General features: G+C 39.9%; 1 protein-coding gene across 2 annotated transcripts; it reads left to right on the top strand.

The window, feature by feature from the left end:
• Positions 1-1042: 1042 nt before the first annotated feature.
• On the top strand, positions 1043-19682 carry elmod2 (ELMO/CED-12 domain containing 2). 2 transcript variants are annotated; one of them, XM_067972241.1, is made up of 9 exons: positions 1043-1132; positions 5948-6095; positions 8029-8057; positions 8245-8342; positions 12092-12221; positions 13764-13897; positions 15077-15145; positions 16233-16366; positions 18698-19682. In XM_067972241.1, exons 2-9 carry the CDS (start codon positions 5951-5953, stop codon positions 18847-18849), a joined length of 891 nt encoding a protein of 296 aa, XP_067828342.1. In that variant the 5' UTR covers positions 1043-1132; positions 5948-5950; the 3' UTR covers positions 18850-19682. The 2 variants fall into 2 exon arrangements, with proteins under 2 accessions (XP_067828342.1, XP_067828412.1); XM_067972311.1 differs by having other exon boundaries at positions 1056-1132; positions 5983-6095.
• Positions 19683-19798: the final 116 nt, after the last annotated feature.

Here is a 19798-nt window from a genome sequence, read left to right as displayed (position 1 = left end):
TACACATACATATATATATATATATATACACACACATATGTGCAAAGGGTGAGCAGTAGCCTGTCCACATACACATTACTGCCCTCTAAGAAGGAATGATGTGGAGATGCCGGTGATGAACTGGGGTGGACAAATGTAAGGAATCTTACAACACCAGGTTATAGTCAGGTGACGAAGGAGATAATCTCCGAAAGCTTGTGATTTTAAAATAAAATTGTTGGACTATAACCTCACGTTGTAAGATTCCTCTAAGAAGAAGTGTAAACAATTTTACAACACCAAGTTATAGTCCAGCAATTTTATTTTAAATTCACAAGCTTTCGGAGGCTTCCTCCTTCCTCAGGTGAACGTTGGTGATTACAGACAGTAATAGGACGGCCTCAACCGGGATCTTGGGTTCATGTCACGCTACACGTTACCCCACCAGCGAACAAATGTTATCTGTTTTTAATATAACGGGTCAGTTGCTGTCTTTTCTATGTTTCTACCTCTCTATCTCTGTTTTTTTTTTGATGTGGAGATGCCGGTGATGGACTGGGGTTGACAATTGTAAACAATTTTACAACACCAAGTTATAGTCCAGCAAATTGCTGGACTATAACTTGGTGTTGTAAAATTGTTTACAATTGTTTTTTTTTTGGTGATTTGTATATTCGGAGACCTTGTAGGTAACACCTGTCTGTCTGCACACTGATTGCCTTGGCAACGGGCAGTTGAAAAAACCGTCTGTAATCACCAAGCATCGTTCTGTGATTTATAAATGCGATTTCATTTCGAGGATTTCATTTCCAACAACGTTCACCTGAGGAAGGAGGTAGCCTCCGAAAGCTTGTGAATTTAAAATAAAATTGCTGGACTATAACTTGGTGTTGTAAAATTGTTTAAAATTGTCAACCCCAGTCCATCACCGGCATCTCCACATCTAAGAAGAAGCGCAGCTCATACAACCCAGGCCCCGCCCCCAGTCCCTCGCCCCGCCCCCAGCGCCGCGCGCCTTCTGCTTCCCCTGGTGCTCAGTGCGTAAATTCGGAGGCCTGGTGACGTGTTTCCGGTAGCTGTTGGCCTGGTGACGGCGATTCATTGAGGAGAATCTGTGAGCTGCGGAGAAAGTTGATTGGAGCCGCATGCCCTTGTGAGTAACAGACCGGTCCCCGGCTCGGGGGATGGCCGCCTCCCGCCACTGTTATTGGAGCTGTGAGGGACCTTCCACCTGGCCCGCCGGCTCTCGGCCTCCGGAGTTTACACATCAGCAGCACCTGGAGAGGAGTGGCCACTTGTTGCACTCACGCTCCCGCTTATCGCTGCTCCCTCCCTCTCTCTCTCTGCCCGGTTAATCCGCGGGCTGTTTGCACCGAGCACCACCCGTCATGGGGGAGTGTTTCTGATAATCACTTGCTTAAATCAAGTGACTTCGTATTGACTGCATGCCCCAAACGACGGAGGTTTCTGGCACTGGGTAACTCAGACCCATACATCGCCAGCTGTCCCTGCTGTCGCCTGCACTCACTAATGACTTTTGCATTATTTTTTCAAAACCTTTTTTTTAAGTGTTCGTTTCTTAATATATTTTCATTGTCGACCTATCCCGGGGACAGACTCGTTTTTTAAAACTTAAAAAAACAAATCTCCTGTTTACTGTCGCTGCAGCTTTATGCTACAGAAGGATGGACAGACTGGCCTGGAAGTCAACTTGACTCCTGAAAATTCTTACCCGTTCACCAGCGAGACACTTTTCATTTGTGACTAGTCATTTAGGAGGCAAACAGCTCTCTAGTGTTGCACTATGATTCCCAGGACTGTGTTTCAAAACTTGTCATTTTAAAAAAAACTGAAGAGATTACATGTCATTTGAATGGTGTATAACATATGGGGACAAAACCCCTTGTTTGTTTTGTTGCTAGTCCAGTGGTGTGTGGAGCTGAGTCAGCTACACAGGATATGCTGCTACATCGCATAGCTCTTTATTGTTTAGTTACTTTTCCACCACTCAGCTTTTCTCCTTGTGGTGGTGTGAATTCTAAATTCGTACTACCTAAAATGATTGAATAGTAACTCACCAAAATGCAACCATTGGTACAGGACTGAAGGACCAAAGCAGCACTGTCATTGGTCCTTTCACTTGATACTAATATAGGACTACTGCTCATTTAGTATGAGGATAGACATGTACTGAATGGCTTGAATGGCCTGTTTTTATGTTGCAATTTCTGTGTAAATTTATGTAAAAGCTGTGACTGCCATTATTTTATGCAAAGGTGGCAGATTAAAAACTAGAAGCCTCATTACTAGGTGATTACTGGTTTCTTGCTCTCAAATTGGATATGTTGCATATCTGCATTATAATTTCTTATTCCCTCCAAGTTTTCTCCCATTTCGTGAAGGTGCTGATACATGACATCATTTTGGACGAAGAAGGGCCTGTGGGCTATTTGATTTCCTTCTGGAATACCAATCCTACCAGCTTCCTGTTGCAAGGTCTAGTGTTTAATGAATGAGTCAGGTGTCCCGGCCTCAATGATGGAAGCCATTTAAGCTTTAATTCCACTGTGTAAGGTGGTACGCCCTGACGTGTGTCCTAAATTTGCTGTTTGTTTCCTTGAATCTATGTTCTCTTAGGTAGCTGCTCTGGCATATCTGAAGGCATTGTTCTGGGTTTATTATATCTTCTACCCTGTACCTCTGAGGTCGTTTCACCCCCCCCCCATCTGTTTCTGAGGTTGAAGAGCCCATTATCTAATCGTTCCTCAACTTGTGAGGAAGCTGTGAGAGAGGATCAACATCTACGTTTTTCAGCACCATCTCCACAGCCTCGTGACAGTCAGAACTGCACACTATACTTCAGGTGCAGCCTGACCAGAGCATTTATACAGCTTTGGCTGGGACAATCCGCAGGTACTGGCTGCTATTTGGTATCTCACCCAAGTGACCTTTATACACGAGTATTTGCTGGCTGTTTGACTGTGAAGGCCAAACCGGATCCTGTCCTCACCCAACACTTATGACAATTTGCATTTATATAGCACCTTTTTAACATACAAAATATCCTGAGGTGATTTAAGAAGCATAATAAAACAAAAATTAACACTGAGCCAAGAAGGAGATATTAGAACAGGTAACTCAAAGCTTGGTCAAAGAGGTAGGCTTTAAGCCACATTTTAAAGGTGGAGAGGTTTTGAGTGGGAATTAAGGAGCTTAGGGCCTAGACAAGTGAAGGCATTACCTCCAATGATGGGGTGAAGGAATTTGGGGATGCACAAGAGGCCAGAGTTGGAGAAACACAGAATTCTCGGAGGGTTGTATGGCTGGAGGAGGTTACAAAAATAGAGAGGGGCAAGGCCAAAGAAAGATTTAAACATGGGGATGAGAATTCTAAAATCGAGGTGTTGGTGGACCGGGAGCCAATTTACGGCAGCAAGCACAGGGGTGATGGGTGAACGGGACTTGGTGTGAACTAGGATATGGGCATCAGAGTTTTGGATGGGCTCAAGTTTATGGATGATGGTGGAAGATAGGAGGCCAGCCAGGAGAGCATTGAAATAGTTGACTCTGGAGGTAACAAAAGCATAGATGAGGCTTTTAGCAGCAGATGGGCTGAGGCAGGGGCTGAAATGGGTGATGTTATGTAGGAGATGTAGAGGATATAGGGCCAGAAGCTCAGCTTAGGGTCAAATAGGATGCTGAGGTTGCGAACAGTCATGTTCAGCCTGGGACATTGACCAGGGAGGGGGTTGGCATTGGTGGCTATGGAACGGAGTTTGGTGAGGGCCGAAGACAATGGCTTCGGTCTTCCTAATATTTAATTGGAGAATATTTCGGCTCGTCCAGCACTGGATGTCAGACAAGAAGTCTTGACAACACCGAAGTGGTCGAGAGAGGTTGTGGTGTCGTCAGCATACATGTGGAACCTGACATCATGTCTTCGGATGATGTGGCCGAGGGGCAGCGTGTAGATGAAAAATAGGAGGGGACTCCAGAGATAATGTGTGTATGAGAAGAAAACCCATTGCAAGCGACTCTCTGGCTGTGACTGGATAGGTAAGAGTGGAACCAGGTGAGGGCAGTCCCACTCAGCTGGACAGTGGAGGAGAGAAGTTTAATTAGTATGGTGGTGTCAATTGTCAAAAGGCTGCAGATAGGTTGAGAAGGATGAGGAATGCGAGTGCACCATAGTCATAGACACAGAGGATGTCATTTGAGACTTTGATTAGGGCTGTTTCGGTGTTGTGGTAGGGTGGAAGCCTGATTGGAGAGGTTCAAACATGGAGTTGCTGGAAAGATGGACACTGATTTGGGAGGTGACAACGCATTCAAGGACTTTGGAGAAGAAATGTAGGTTGGAGATGGGGTAGTTTGCAAGGACAGAGGGATCAAGGGTGAGTTTTTTGAGTTTGATGATGTGGGCAGATTTGAAAGGGCAGGGACTGTACCTGAAGAGAGGGAAACATTTATAATGTCTGCTAGTATGGGGGGGCCACAAAGGGAAGTTGTGTGGTCAGCATTTTAGTGGGAATAGGGTTTGGAGAGCAGGAGGGGGTCTCGAGGAAAAGATGTGCTCAAAGGGCATGAAGGGAGCTAGGAGAGAAACTAGAGAAAGTTGCGAGATCATGGGGGTGGGGGGGGCTTTGGGTGAAGCTTGGCTTGTGGGCAAGGGAGGGATGCGGCAGAGAACGCTGAATGGATGGTCTCAATCTTAGTTACAAAGAAGTCCGTGAGCTACTCGCACTTGTTGGAGGTGTGGGTGGAGGGGGCAGGGGAGAGGGGTTTCAGAACACGGTACGTAGTGAAGAGAAGTTGGGTGTTATCATTGCATTCCAGTATGATCCTAGAATAGGGAAGCAGTTTTGGCAGAGGAGAGTGGGGCCCTATCGTGTGGTTCATCCAAGATCTGGTGACGAATGACTAAACCAGTTGTGTGCCACTTACATTCAAATCTGCGTTCCTTGGACTTAAGGGAGTGAAGATGGGGGTCATACCAGGGGGAATGACCAGGGTGGGGGAGAGTAAGGGTTTTACTGGAGACAAGGTCATCAAAGGCAGAGGTGAGGGTATGATTCAGCAGATCTGCAGAAGTATCGTGGCGAACGGAGGGCCAAAGGTCATACAGTTGGGAGTGTGAATGTGCCGTTGTAAGTGACTTGGGCGAGAATTTTTGGGAGGGTCAGATGCAGAAGAAAGTGGGGTTGGAAGCAGGAATGGGTATGTGAGTGATGAGGGATACAAGGAAGTGATCAGAGATGGCCTTGTCTACGATCCACACATACTTTACAGCAGCAGTCACAGAAGAGTGATCAAGAATGGGAATTCATTCTGATTTCTTTGCCTCTTTTTCAAAACAATTGTGTGTAGCAACCAATTTTCTACGTGGCCTTTCATCCATTCCTGCTGTTATTACCTCCCTGTTTACTGTGCAGTCAGTGTGTTAGCAGCAGGAGCAGTTCTGTACTGTACAGGATTAGAATGGCTTCAGTAGTTTTGTGGATGCTTGTTACCGTTAAGGTGGCTGCTTCAAATTTAACGGTATTATTGCAAAATATAATGAAGGTTGCATTCAGATTAAGCAATTTCTGTTTAGCTGTATGATAGCTATTTACTGGTATTTTTAGTTACTCTGTTTTCATGAAAATAATTTTTATAGCAAGGATTAACATTTAGCCATAAAGGAAAATAAAATGGATTAATAGGACAATTGGCTAGCACTCCAGCACTGTCCTTTCATATCTGGTACTTGGCATTCAAATCCATTCCCACCATTGTGCTTAGTACAGCTTGAGATTGAAGTGCTGTAATTGGGAGGCAGCTTTTAGTTTGCATCGGAAAGTAATATCTAAAATTGATGTTCAAATAGGTCCCTTTTAAATATTGGAAGGTTCTAAAGCTCAAAACAAGTTTAACCCCCCCGCCACCACTTCTGTAGTGAGGTCATCTTTATTTATTTTTCTCTCTCCAGAATATGATTGGTTTAATTTGGCATTACATGTACAGCTCTTTTCTGAGGTCTTGGGTGAAGTGGATTTTAAGGAAGATCACCGGAAAATGTGAACTACAGCGTATTTGTGCTAATACCGTTCAAGGAGCAGAGCAAACCATGAAAATAGGTGAGTATTGGTGCAAGCTATTTCCTTAACTTATGAGTTAGGCAAATTCATCCACTGATGCAGTTGGTCTGCTTTCTTGTTGTGATATGATGTCCATATGTTCCAGGCTTACTATTTGCATCCAGGGACAATTGGTATTCCTGTGATTTGTGTGAGCCATTTAAAATAGTTAGAGATCAGATATACACAAAATCAATACGTATCAGTTTCCCACACTTTGCAATTTATGGAATGGAAGTAGAGCAGGTGTGGCTATCGGTGACAATTTTATTAGGTTGAATCAGTTTTTAGACGTTTTAGATTTGATGTATGAATTGGATGCCACATATTTATGATGTGGAGATGCCGGTGATGGACTGGGGTTAACAATTGTAAACAATTTTACAACACCAAGTTATAGTCCAACGATTTTATTTTTAATCCCACAAGCTTTCGGGGGCTTTCCCCTTCCTCAGGCGGTGTGGAGATGACAATTTTGAATCCTTCGCATTTTAAGATCACATAACAAAGCCTGGTGATTACTGCCCGTTGCCAAGGCAATCACAGTGAGCAGACAGAAAGGTGTCATCTAAAAGGCCACTGAATATACAACCCCCCAAAAAAAGAGAGACAGAACGAAGACAGTCAATGACCCGTTATATTAAAAACAGATAACATTTGTTCGCTGGTGGGGTTACATGTAGTGTGACGTGAACCCAAGATCCCGGTTGAGGCCGTCCTCATGGGTGCGGAACTTGGCTATTAATTAAAATCGTTGGACTATAACTTGGTGTTGTAAAATTGTTTACATATTTATGAAGCACTGAATTAAATATTTTGGCTTGTGTTGTTGATGTTGGAGGCTTCGTCACAAAGAAGCTGTGTAAATAATTGTTACTTACCATCTGCTGTAGTTAGAATATAGAGTAATCTATGAAGTCTGACTACTATATTTGTTTTGTACACATAATTTAACAACCTTTTATAGTTTGTAGGCTAATTATGTATTAATTTTGTGAAAGGAATAGAAAATCTCAAGGCTAGAAGAAACCATAGAACCACGTAGGCCACCTTCATGTCGTCCTATAGTTGTATCCAATAATATATTTCTCCAAGATCATTGTCCAATTTTGCCTGCTAAATTACTTGCCCCTACAACCTTGTTTGATAAGCTGTTCCAAAAACTGATCATCCTGTCTAAAGTAATGCATCCCCTCTGAATCTACCTCTTAATTTGTAGTCATCCTCTAATTTTTCTGTCTTGTGCCAATACTATTAGTCTGACTGATCCTCTACGTTTCCTAGCCTTATTTATTTGAGAATGATATTCCCTGTCAGTCTTTTCCTTTCTCATGAAAAGTCCCAGTTCTGTGAGTCTTACCTCATGTTTAATCTCTAGCCCCCTTATAGTGAGCGTTTCTCTACTTTTTACAACAGTGGATTGCAGAACTACACAATACTCTAGGTTGATTTATGACTAATGCTCTGTATGATGGCAGGCTTACTTTCATTGATCACTCCATTTCTCTTTATGCAACTGAACATCCCATAACTTTTTTTGATCCCAGCCACACATTAGTTTGTATCTCGCTAAGTGCTCTACAACCTTATTATTGATAACTAGAATTTTATTTGGTATTTGTGACATTAAATGTCCACAGTTATCCAGATCCTTCTTGGATCCCTTTTCAAATATTGCCTGGGTCTATATTTGTAGATATTAATGTTAAAAGCAAGACCATAAACTTCAAATGAAAAGTATTTTAATCTTTTGAAGCAGTTAGAATAATTGTCAGCCTCTGCGCATTTTGGTATCTGTCTTAATATGCTTGTCTTGCTATTTGGTCAAATTCATATGATATAAACATATTTCCTGAAAGTGGTTTTAAATGAACTAAATCAAAATATTTAACCAAAATACTAAATGTAATACATCTGTTTTATTTTTGAATAGAATATTCTTTGGAATCCTCCAGAATTGAAGTAAGTGAAGTTCATTTTTTGGGAGAAAAAAATTAATTGAATAATTAAAAAAAATCATTTTGCACTGAGTGCATAATAGTCTCTTTAAAGTTTTTTTTGTCTGTTTCCCAAAGACATTCACAATCCTTATAATCCAATTATAACTTTGTGCTGAATAATGTTTGTCTCCATTGTTTCTCCTTTTTAGGTTTTAAAGAAATCAGTGACCATCAGTGAAGAGAATGTGGAGCAACGAGTCCGTGACATAATGGAGATCAAAAAAGTTTCCATCCAGAAAGATCCAAAGTAGGTTTGTGTTGGTTTTCTTAAATCAGTTCAAAATCTTGTGCTCAACACTCATTTACTACCCATTTAACCTCTTCGGTACTTCCTATGGTTCTTTGTACGTTTAAATGTTCTGACTTTGATTGCTAACAATGTTGATACATGAATCATTTTTAAAAATCCTTTTGTTGCTGTTTGCATAGAGTGCAGAGGGATGAAAATAAGTTTTTTAAAAATCATTTTTAAAATGACTGTCTTTACAACTTATGTTTTTTTAAACAAAGTAAACTTTTTATACTCTAACTGTACTCATCTCTCATGACACTGTAGCGATTCCCAATGCAACCCTTCGAATTAATTAGATTTGTGCTAACTGTAATCTAATTCAAATTAAGCTTTTTCCCCCCCCCCCCCCCCCCCCCCAGTCTCCTTGCCTCTTCTTTCCTGCACATGGTAACTCATGCTGGGATGGGTCCCTTCAATGCCTTAACCAAGTGAGCATTCTTCATAGGTGAGCCGAGACGGTATCTGTGTGCAGATTGCCCAGCAGCAGTTACTGGCTGGGGATCAGCAATGAGAATCCTGTCCGACTTTCAATTTTTCTCATTTGCTCAAGGACACCGAGGCCCATTATAGTGCCCTCACCTAAGGTTGGCTAACTCAACACAACACAACACAAAGTAGGGCTGGAACCTTGTAGCTCAGCAACATAGCATATGGTGCATTTACTCCCAAAGGTTTATTTCTCTCCATTTTCCACCAGTTTCCTACTGCCACCTCCTTTTTCAAAGGCATTGATTTGGTGAGATACAGTTCCATGGATGCTGATTACCCTCTGTTACCTTGCCCAAGTGGCTGTTCTTTGTGTGAACTGAGATGGTAACTGTCAGTAGATCATCGATCGTGGGAGCATTACAGATGAGTCTAATCTGGTGCTCACCTGACATCCTTATACTACATGCTTTGCAATACGTGTCACTGGATAGCAATGAGAAATGTGGCCAGTCTCCCCTCCACAACACAGGCACTGAGACCAACTGTGGTGCTCCTACCATCACCCCAGCTGAGTTCAGTGAACATAGTATACACCAGCAATTGAACCATTGGTATTCTTAAGCTGTATGGCTGAGCTGCTCACTGGTTTAACTAGATGAGCCATGGAGGGAGTCAGTTCAACTAAGTAATGTTCAGTGTGCGTTTAGTGATATCCGCATTAACATGGTGATTAGATATCACTGGAATCCAGTGGATTTTTAAAGCTTTGTTACCTGTTTTAATTGAGTGACAGGGCTGTTGACAGCCATTTCAGTCGCACCTGAGGAAACAGATTAAGATTGTGTTAAATGTTTGTATGTAGGCCAACACAAGACTTGCAAAGCTGCTATTTTAACTTCAAACTTGAAGCAGAATTAAGTAAACTTTGAAGCTCCTGATCTTTCTTATGCCCCCATTTTGCAGTAGACCCCCATTCCAGTGAACCCTGGAATACCTAAGCCAGAGATAACAAAGGCCTAACATTCTAAAAACATGTCTGCTTACCTGAGTCATTATGCTTTCTAAAGAGTTTCACCAGAACTGTAACTTTAACTTTAATATGCTTTAAAGTTAGTGCTGTGCCAGTGTCTGCTCATTTAACCACAAAGGAGGTTAACAGTCAGTGTGGTAACCCGTTATTGTTAACATGCTCCACTATGCTCACTCACGCTTTTAATTCAGACTCTAATTTTAAAGAAAGCAAATGAGCATAGTGGAGTGTGTGGTTATTGTACCACTTGGTAACTTTCTTCATGGTCAGGTGGGTGGAGAATAAAAGCACCAGCACTTAGAAATCATCTTATAGTATTTGACAAACAAAAGTGTATAGGCATATGGTGTCATGGAACATTAGAATGCAAGTATACATTAGCAGGGTTGAGTTGTTGACCTAGCTTTGGCAGGAGACTGAAGGACTTCTCCACATAGAGAATTAGAGGGTGAGTCACTAGGAAATTATAGGCCTATTTGTCTAACATCTGTTGTGGGGAAGTTACTAGAATCTGTTATTAGGGACAGAGTGACTGAACACTTGGACAAATATGAACTAATCAGAGAGAGCCAGCATGGATTTGTAAAAGGTAAGTTGTGTCTAATGTACCTAGTTTTTTTGAGAAGGTAACTAAAGTGGTAGATAAGGGAGTGTCTATGGATGTTATTTATATGGACTTCTAGAAGGCATTCGATAAGGTTCCACATGAGATTTAACAAAAATGAGAGCACATTGAATTGGAGGTAATCTATTGACATGGGTAGGGAATTGGTTAGGAGGTAGGAGATAGTGTAGGAATAATGGGTATGTACTCCAATTGGTAGGATGTGACTAGTGGTGTCACCTCAACAATCTGTACTGGGGCCTCAGCTTTTCACTATTTATAAATGACTTGGAAGAAGGAATAAAGAGCCATATATCCAAGTTTTCTGACAACACTAAGTTAGGTGGCACAGTAAATAACGTAGATGGGAGTAGAAAGTTGCAACGAGACATTGATAGTTTAAATGAGTGCGTGAAACTGTATGAGATGGAGTTTAATGTGAAGAAGTGTGAGGTCACCCACTTTCTATCTAAGAAAGATAGATCAGAGAATTTTCTAAATGGTGAGAAGCTAGGAACTGTGGAAGAGCAGAGAGCTTTAGGGGACCATGTACAGGAATGACTCAAAGCTAGTGGATAGGTATAAAAAATAATTTAAAAGGTTAATGGAATGTTGGTCTTTATCTTAAGGGGGCTGGAATACAAAGGGGTAGATGTTATGTAACAGTTACATAAAGCTCTGGTTAGACCCCACCTGGAGTACTGTGTTCAGTTCTGGGCACCGCACCTCAAGAGGGAAAAATTGGCCTTTGTTAAATTATGAGGACAGGTTGCATAGACTTGGCTTGTATCCCCTTAAATACAGAAGATTAAGGAGTGATCTAATTGAGGTGTTTAAGATGATTAATGCATTTGCTAGGAAATAGTTTCTCTCTATTTACCCTCTGGTGGGGGAGTCTAGAACAAGGGGACATAGCCTTAAAATTAGAGCTGGGCCGTCAAGGGGTGATGTCAGGTAGCACCTCTTTCCCCCCCCCCCCCCCCCACCCTGCAACAAAAAAAACCATTGTTGAGGCTGGTCAATTGAAAATGTCAAAACTGAGATTGATAGGTTTTTGTTAGGCAGGGGTATAAAAGGCCATGATCTAGCTGAATGGCCTACTCCTATTCCTATGTCACTTTCAGCTACTCATGTAAGAAACTTGGAACATAAGAACTGGGGTAGACTATTCAGCCCCTTGAGCCTGTTCCATCATTCTATTAGATCATGGTTAATCTCAACTTCGTTTTCTTCATATCCATTGATGCTCTTACCTAACAAAAATCATTGATCTCAGCATGTTTTTCTCCCTACACTTTCAACTCTGTCATAGTTAGTGAAGCAAGGAGACCTAAAAGAGGGAAAAGTAAGAATATTAAACAAAATAGTTTAATTTTTTTAAATCAGTTTGTAGCAAAATACTTTGATCTTTAGAGTTAAAATATTATAATACAACAAAGAACATTTCTAGTGTTTTTGACACAATGTACTGCAGCAACCAACAAAATCCACCTTGTAATCAATTTACATCATAAAATGATCAATGCTACTGATTTTGTTTCTCTTTCAAATCTTGTTGTGTATTTAGTTGGATCACTGAGAAACGAGGTCTTGTGTAAAATGGAATTTAAAAAAAGCTGACCAGTTCCTTTTTTTTTGTAGGTTCAAGTTAAGTTTACAGATTTGCTTGCTTCAAATCTCCGGCTATAAAAAACTCTTTGTTGATGTAGAAAACCTACGGAAGCAGCCATTTGACTCTTCAAACAAGCAACATGAAGATATGCTAATAAAGGTATGTTTTTCTTACTTATTTTCATTCTCGCAAGACAAGGTTGCCTAAGTGAATAGCAAGAGTGCCAATGACAGCCTTCATCTATTCAAAAGAAGTCTCCTAAAATTTACAATGAGTTACTGACTTCTTCCCTCTTTTGCTGAAAGAAAAGAAAGCTTACATTTTGCTTGCTGAGTGCCATTTTATGTGCAATGCACCAAAAATTATTCCAATGGGTGCAAAGTAAAGGGTGGAATCATTTCCCAGGTTTTTTTGCTGGGAATGTGCTGACGTTGTTCAGACCTCGTTTCGACTGTGCTTAAGAGAAGCATGGATCAGTTATTTTGTGAGTGTGTTCGAAAAGGTGAGTGCCATTTGTACCTTTTGTAAGTTGGTTTTCCTGCAGTAACAAGTAACAGTAATTTCTACAGTGCTCATTACATGCAGAGAAAAGTTTACGTGCTTTACAGGCCAGTGGATAGTGAGTGGACAATGAGGGAGAGGGTAAATCGGGTCAGTGGAGATATTACAAATTTGAATCTGCTGTAGGTACCTTCTCAGTTTCATTGGTGTCATTTGTTCCCTTAATTGGTCTGTGAGCCGGCCTTTTACAGACATTGACTCCCACAATTGGAGCTAATGTAGGTTAGTGAGAACCGAGGTGATGGATGAGCATGACTTGGTGCAAGATAGGATACAGGCAGCAGAGTTTTGGATGAGCTGAAATTTACTGAGTAGAAGATGGGAGGCTAGCCAGGAGAGCATTGGAATAGTCCAGTCTGGAGGTGACAAAGGCATGTATACAGCTTTCAGCAGCAGATGAGCTGAGGCAGGGGCGGAGACAGGCAATATTATGGAGGTGGAAGTAGCCAATCTTTGTGATGGACAGGATACTAGTTTGGAAATTCAGCTCATGATTGAATAGGGCGCTGAGGTTGAAAACAGTCTGGTTCAGCCAGAGACAGTGGCTGAGGAGGGGGATGGAATTGGCGATTATACAGCATATGTAGTGGGGGTGAAAGATGGTGACTTCATTCTTACCAGTGTTTAGCTGGAGGAAATTGCAGCTCATCCCAGACTGGATGTTGAACAAGCAATTGACAACATTGAGGCAGTGGAGGTCCAAATGACTTGCTTCTTTGCTGCTACCCCATACGTTTGTCATAGATACTCCAGGATATTTAACCAACAATCAATGCTTCTACCATCAAAATCAAATTTTAGAATTCATGCACCTCTGAGAACAAAAAGGATCTTACTTTCCTCTTGGATGGAAAGTGGTAATTTTATTAAAATTTATCCAAAGGTTCAGGAACTGAATGAAGCTTGGTTGTGGCCTGGTGTGATTGAGCAGCTCAGGATCAAACAAGTGCGACTTTCTGGAACTGTTTGGTTATGGGTGACAACAGATCCGCCTTGAAACAGAAGCTATTCTGTTTAAACTCCTCCATTTTCCTTTTAATAATTGCAGTTTGCACTGAGGATTTGCTTTGTTGCAGTTTCCTAGTTCAGTGGATTATCAAATTTACTATTTACTTTACTTATTTCTTTCATGACTTTTAGCTGTGGAATTTGCTGATGCCTCATGTACACCTGGAGTCAAGAATCACCAAGCAGTGGGGTGACATTGGTTTTCAAGGTGATGACCCTAAAACTGACTTCAGAGGCATGGGAATGCTGGGGTTGTACAATCTAGTGTAAGTCCTCATATCTTTGTATAGTGTATAAGTAGCCCCAAACATTTTAAACGCACGTGCCAAGCAGCCCCATACATCTTAAATATGCTGGCCAGTAATTTATGTTCTAACTTTTAACTGGTTTAGACTTAAGTTATTTTTAAAAAATTGGCCTGCTAAATAAATCTTTCCACCTAGTGAACAGAAGGACTTTGATACCAGTCTGTGCACTTCAGCAATAATCTGATCTGACGATTATGTGCGTTGTGCCTTAGAATCTATTCTGTTTAAAGTCCTCCAGTTTTCCTTTAATAATTAAACAGTCATTATAGCCCCACTTTTAACTTTTCTGCATCTGACAAGAAAGGGTGTACTGGGGGGGGTTAAAATACGGGCAGAATACCGACCTCCCCCCTTGGTGGTACACTCCCACCGGCCACTATTTTAACTTGTGTGAGGCCCTCCCCACAAGCAGGTGAAGGCCTCATAAATATTCAACAGCCAGGTCTGATAATATCATTCAGTCCCTGATTCTACTTTAAACCCAGGAGTGTTTACACTCCATAGTGCTGATCATGCCCAGGAAAGCTGGCATCAAAAGGCTTCAGGGCCAGAAGTAGTGTGCTCCTCTGGGTCTTGCAAGGAGATCTTGGGCCACCTCTGCCCTGGGCTTATCTCCTTCCCCACCCCCCACATTCCTGACTGCAAAGCCCTCCCAAGCGCTCCTCCCATGCATCTCTTATAAAATATCATACCATGTAAGGTTTTTGCAGTGAATTGATGTTAATTAAGAGTACATTTATTAACCTTTTTTAATCAATTTTATTTAGTGGCAAAAGACTTGATTGGCTGTTTTTTGGGAGGGGAGGGGGGAAACCTCCTTTGATAGCAAAGTAGATGTTTTGGTTGAGATACAAATGGTATCACTCTTATTGTTACAATTATTTAGCCTCCTGTATATTTTTTTAAAAAGTCCTTGTACATTGATTGCCTATTATACACCTGGGAAAGCAAGGTTTCATGTGTGATGTTCTGATGTCAAAAATGAGTTACAGATTTTTCCCTGTTGATAAGTCTGTGCTAACTCTTGTGATGTACAAGGCACTTTGTTTCAAAAAATGAAGAAAAGCTAAACTGTCAGATTTTGACACTGAATAGTGTGAGATTTCACTTAACTTACTATCATTAAAACCCTTTTAGGTTCTTTGGGGAACAGTATACAGATACAGCTCGCCAGACTCTTTCACATTCAAATCACCCCAAAATGGGGTAAGTGAAAGCATGTTATGTTACTCCATCTCATTCATTTTACAAGGAAAAGGTTACCAAAAATATTTGGACACTTAACTTGGGCATGATGGCTGCTTTTGAGGCCTGTTTAAAACCTCACTTTCAAAATCGTGAGGAAATTCAATCTAAATATAATCTAAAATGACTACTAGTAGCACTGATTTCTTACAATAGCTTTAACTGAGCTTTTAAGAGTTTGATTGTTGTACTAGAAAAATCTCACTTCATTTTAAAAGTAGGTATGATTTTATGAAATCCTTCGTTTCAGTATCTCTTAAATTAAATCCAGGATGAGTGCTAATTTCCTTCTATATAAGGAAAAGAATGAAATCTCAAAATTATAACTTCCAAACTAATCATTTGATGGTCGTATTTTGGGTGTGGATTCTTGCTGTAAAAATATCACTGAATTTGGAAACTGGGTGTGATTAAGTCAAAATCAAGGTGTCTGGCAATGGCCCTTCCATTTATTGTTATTAATTGTTTAATTACATAGACAAAAAAAACAGAATAATTCAACTGCTTTTACTAGACCTTGGAAAAATGAATCTTAAATTATTTTATCAGCCTCTTTGAATTAACTTTTGTTTTTCAAATGCCGTATTGTATGTGTGAAATGCAGCTTGCAGTGTTTTACCATTTTAAGAGTTTTTTTAAAAATGGCTATGCCTGGTTTTACCATCGGTGGCCACTTTCATATTGACCATACAGCTTGTCTGAAGCACCTTCTCATAGAAATGAATAGAAAGGGCTCATGCCAGGTGCCCCAGTAATGTATGTAACCAGAGCGATTCAGGATGAACAGAGAACTGAAATAAGTCTCCAAAGCATAGGAAATATGTTAATAAAATTTAAGATTAAAAATCTTAGTGGGTAAAAGATTAAAAATCTCTTAATGGGTAGAAGTATTCAATTCTAACTTTGTACACCAAGTAATTTCTATTATAGTTGCATATTGCACCTGCAATATACTAAGTTTGTTTCATAAATTAAAAATATTTTCCTTTTGTGAGCTTCAGAATATAGTTTGACAGCTAAAGCTATTTTATGATGTTCCCAATTCCAGATATTCCTATGCTATAGTTGGAATAAATCTCACTGAAATGGCTTACAGTCTGCTGAAAAGTGGCTTATTAAAGGCTCATTTCTACAACCTGGTTTCTGGAGTTCCACAGTTACATCATTTCCATCAGTTTTACTGTAAGTGTTTTAAAATGTTTCCTTCCACGGTTTAATACTTACATTCTGCACTAGTGAAAACGTGTTTTGTTTGCTGCAATGTAAATTTGACACTCTTCAGATACCAATATCTAATCTCCAATTTGTGTAAACTCTTTGAAATTAAAATATGCCCTGTGTTAATTTAATACAGCTATATGAAAATAGTTAATTTCTAGCAGTAGTAATGTATCTGACTATTGCAGCATATCCCTGTCTTTTGATTGACAGTGTGTTTGTAAAAATGGGCCATGTTTTTGATATCTACACATCTTAGTGGCAGATGAATAACTGAATATTTTTGGTTCCCAAAGAGACATCCTTGTAATTTGCACATTCTGACCCTATATTGGGCAGTTTTCCATATCTGACATCAGATATTGGCTTTTCTTCATTACCAGTATGGTCAACTCACTCTGACCTTGATCTGGATAATTTTCGTAAAACCTCAACTGAGATTGGGAACTTATTGCGTAGGAAATTGCTGGGAGAAATCCATTGTGGTGCCAGCGGCTAAATTAAACCATCATTCATTTTTTAAAAAGTGACCCACTCTGCTTTTGACAATATTTGGGTGGATAAATAAATTGAAAAAAGGCTCAAATCTGCAGATTACACTTTTAAAATTTTTTTATTTTCTTTGTGAAAATTTATTTTAAGTGGCTATACTTCCAGATGTGTTTGATGCCTTTCCGAGACTACTGTGTCTCACTCTATACCCTAAGTTGCTATGGTGTCAAAAATGTAGGTTGGCTGAACTATATTTAGACAGTTTGTTGTGCATAAAAATTGATTTTCCTCTGTTTGGAATTTCTAATCATATTGCAATAACTGGCCTCCATAAAAGATTAAAATATGTTCCATGCTAAGGAATTGAGGATAGGCAGATTGACTAAGTACTACCCTTCAGGCCATCTGCCATTTTACAGTCCTTCACTAAAGCTGAAGTGAGCATCTATTATTGAAAATTACACCAGAAGCAACCATAAGAGTATTGCAGATGAATCACTGACTTTAGCATTGCTGTAAATGAAAGTTTGCTCCACTTTAAATTGCTGTCTGTTGTTTTGAGCATCGCTATTTAGTGGCTTGTTTTTTATTGCTTCTTGTACATTGGCTGGATTTTGGTGTGAGCAGAGAAGCGCCATTCGTTAGACTTGCACTTGCCCATAGGCTGTCTATGGGGTTTTGCACAGCAAGTTACTATAAAATAGAGATCCAAACAGTGCGGAGCCCTCCACAGGGCATCTGGGACCTGTGTGAACAGGGCAAGCAGCTGTGTATCCCCTTAACCAATCAGATTGAAGAATCGTTAATGAGCAGCGCAGAGTCTGAACCAGGAAGTGTAAGTTAGCATAGTGAATTCACTGTCAAATCAGGTACAGAAATCGAAATAGAGAGGGAAAGAAAGATTGGATTAAGCACTTGTAAAAGCTCATTTTCAGTGCTAGAGGTTGTTTGGTAGTAATTAAGACTTACCTGGCCATTAAAAGGGTACTTAGACGGGAATGGACAAGCCCTAACGTTTTGTGGCGAGTTTAGTCCGTATCTCCGATGTTAGTACGGGAATGTCACGCCGTTCGATACATTTGAATGGTGCGCCAGACAGCGGGAAGCCGTTCTCGCGCAGCTTGTGGAGGGGCAGTGCATCTTTGACAGCAACTGGCTTTTCGTGTTTAACTGCGCACGTGCACTCGCCGGCAGTTGCTATCCGATTTGTGCATAAATAATAGTGCTGTTAGCCTCACCGTTATTTTCACAGCACAATTCGGCCCAATATGTGCAGTATTTGCTTGCGCATTGTTTAGTAGTCGTTAGTACATTCAGAACTGAAATCGCTGGGTAGTTTTGTTTCTATCTTTTAAACGTTGCACCAGAGATTTTACTTCAAAATGCTGTATCTATGGGTTGATTTTTTATGCATTCCAAAACTGGTACAAATCATGCAGGGGTTTGAAGTGCTGACACTTTCCAGTATAATCTGGCGACAGGCACGAAATTGAATTCTTCCTCCTTTCCCAGTGACACGTTCTTGTGTAAAACTTGAAATTTTGATTTTTTTAAAAAAGTATAGAAATGTTTGAATAAACCATTCCTTCACTTAATCTGTCCTCTTGGATTTCAAATGCTGAATGCAAATTACACAGCTGGATATTTTAACCATAGTAACAGAGGATTGTACACCTAGGCAGATTACTATAGGTATGAGTACATACGGATTTTTAAAAAGTAGTAGTAAATGGACAGGGTAAAAGAGAAGCAGTCTGATGTATAGCCAGTCTTTATGATTTAATAATTTCCATCTTGCTATAGGTTACCTGATGTATGAGTTTGATAAGTTCTGGTTCAAGGAGGAACCATCCAGCATCATGGAATTCAACCACTACAGAGAGCAATTTCATGAAAGGGTAAAAGAACAGTTACAAGATCCCAACTCAGTGCTTACCCTGAACTTCAATAAATAAGACAGTAAAATGCATGAAACCTATGAAGTAGCACTTGGGAGTAATTGGAAGAATTGAGCTGATGCAGTGGATCTGTGGTCTTTCAGTGGATTTCTTACTTGTAAATAGAAACCTTATTAACATTATGTGACTGAAATTCAGGATGGGTCCAATATAAATATACCATCAAAATGTTCAGATTGCCTTGTGTTTAATAGCATGAATATGGATAATTTATTTAGTGATATCCATAATGTAGTGATTGAAATGGTACTTCATTATTGAAGGAACCATTGAAATATATTTACATTTGATTTGAGGTTTTCCGATTTTCTCTTTTGGAGCACAGCATGTGACATAATTTCAGAATTTATTCCTTTAAAATGTTGTTTTATTACAGTTTGTCTTTTTGTTGCTGCTGCTGCTAATGCACACAGTTTCATAAACCCATCAACAAAAGTCTAAAGCAGAATTTGTTTTTGAATTGTCACCCAGTGACTTTAATTTACTGTAGTGAAATAGTGAATAGGGCTATTTGGGAGTAATTATAAGGCTGTAATCTTACCAACTGAGAGCAAAGCATGAGTGTTTTCGATTAACCCACTATCTGAACTTTGAGTTGAGATTACTGTCGTGGAAACTATTTCCATGAGTCAGTTATTCATTATAAAATACAACATGGAGTTGGAGGGAAAACTGTTCTTGATGGCATGGTAAACCTCACCAGGATGTTCCATGTATCTAATGTCTTTGAAGGGTTAATGTCTGTGTGTGATGTAAAACTAAATTTTCCAGCAATAATCTGTCTATAGTAAATGCCAAAAAAGTAATAAAATAGCAATTTATTTATTTAATAGTCTGACTCTTGGACCTATTTGTTTTTTAAAAATCCTCAGTGTATTATAAATAGATTATTGATTGCAGATAAATTTATATTGATTACATTATAAACTAATCTTTCCATAAGAAC

Source organism: Heptranchias perlo, chromosome 1 (assembly GCF_035084215.1).
Source record: "Heptranchias perlo isolate sHepPer1 chromosome 1, sHepPer1.hap1, whole genome shotgun sequence".
Lineage (NCBI taxonomy): Eukaryota > Metazoa > Chordata > Chondrichthyes > Hexanchiformes > Hexanchidae > Heptranchias > Heptranchias perlo.
This window is presented reverse-complemented; position numbering and strand designations above follow the sequence as displayed.

Bases quoted from the DNA above. Each gene is read 5' to 3' on its own strand.
- elmod2 (XM_067972241.1), top strand. From the start codon at position 5,951: ATGATTGGTTTAATTTGGCATTACATGTACAGCTCTTTTCTGAGGTCT. The intron at 12,222-13,763 runs GTATGTTTTTCT...CATGACTTTTAG, and splicing joins ATGAAGATATGCTAATAAAG to CTGTGGAATTTGCTGATGCC. The intron at 15,146-16,232 runs GTAAGTGAAAGC...TCCCAATTCCAG, and splicing joins TCAAATCACCCCAAAATGGG to ATATTCCTATGCTATAGTTG.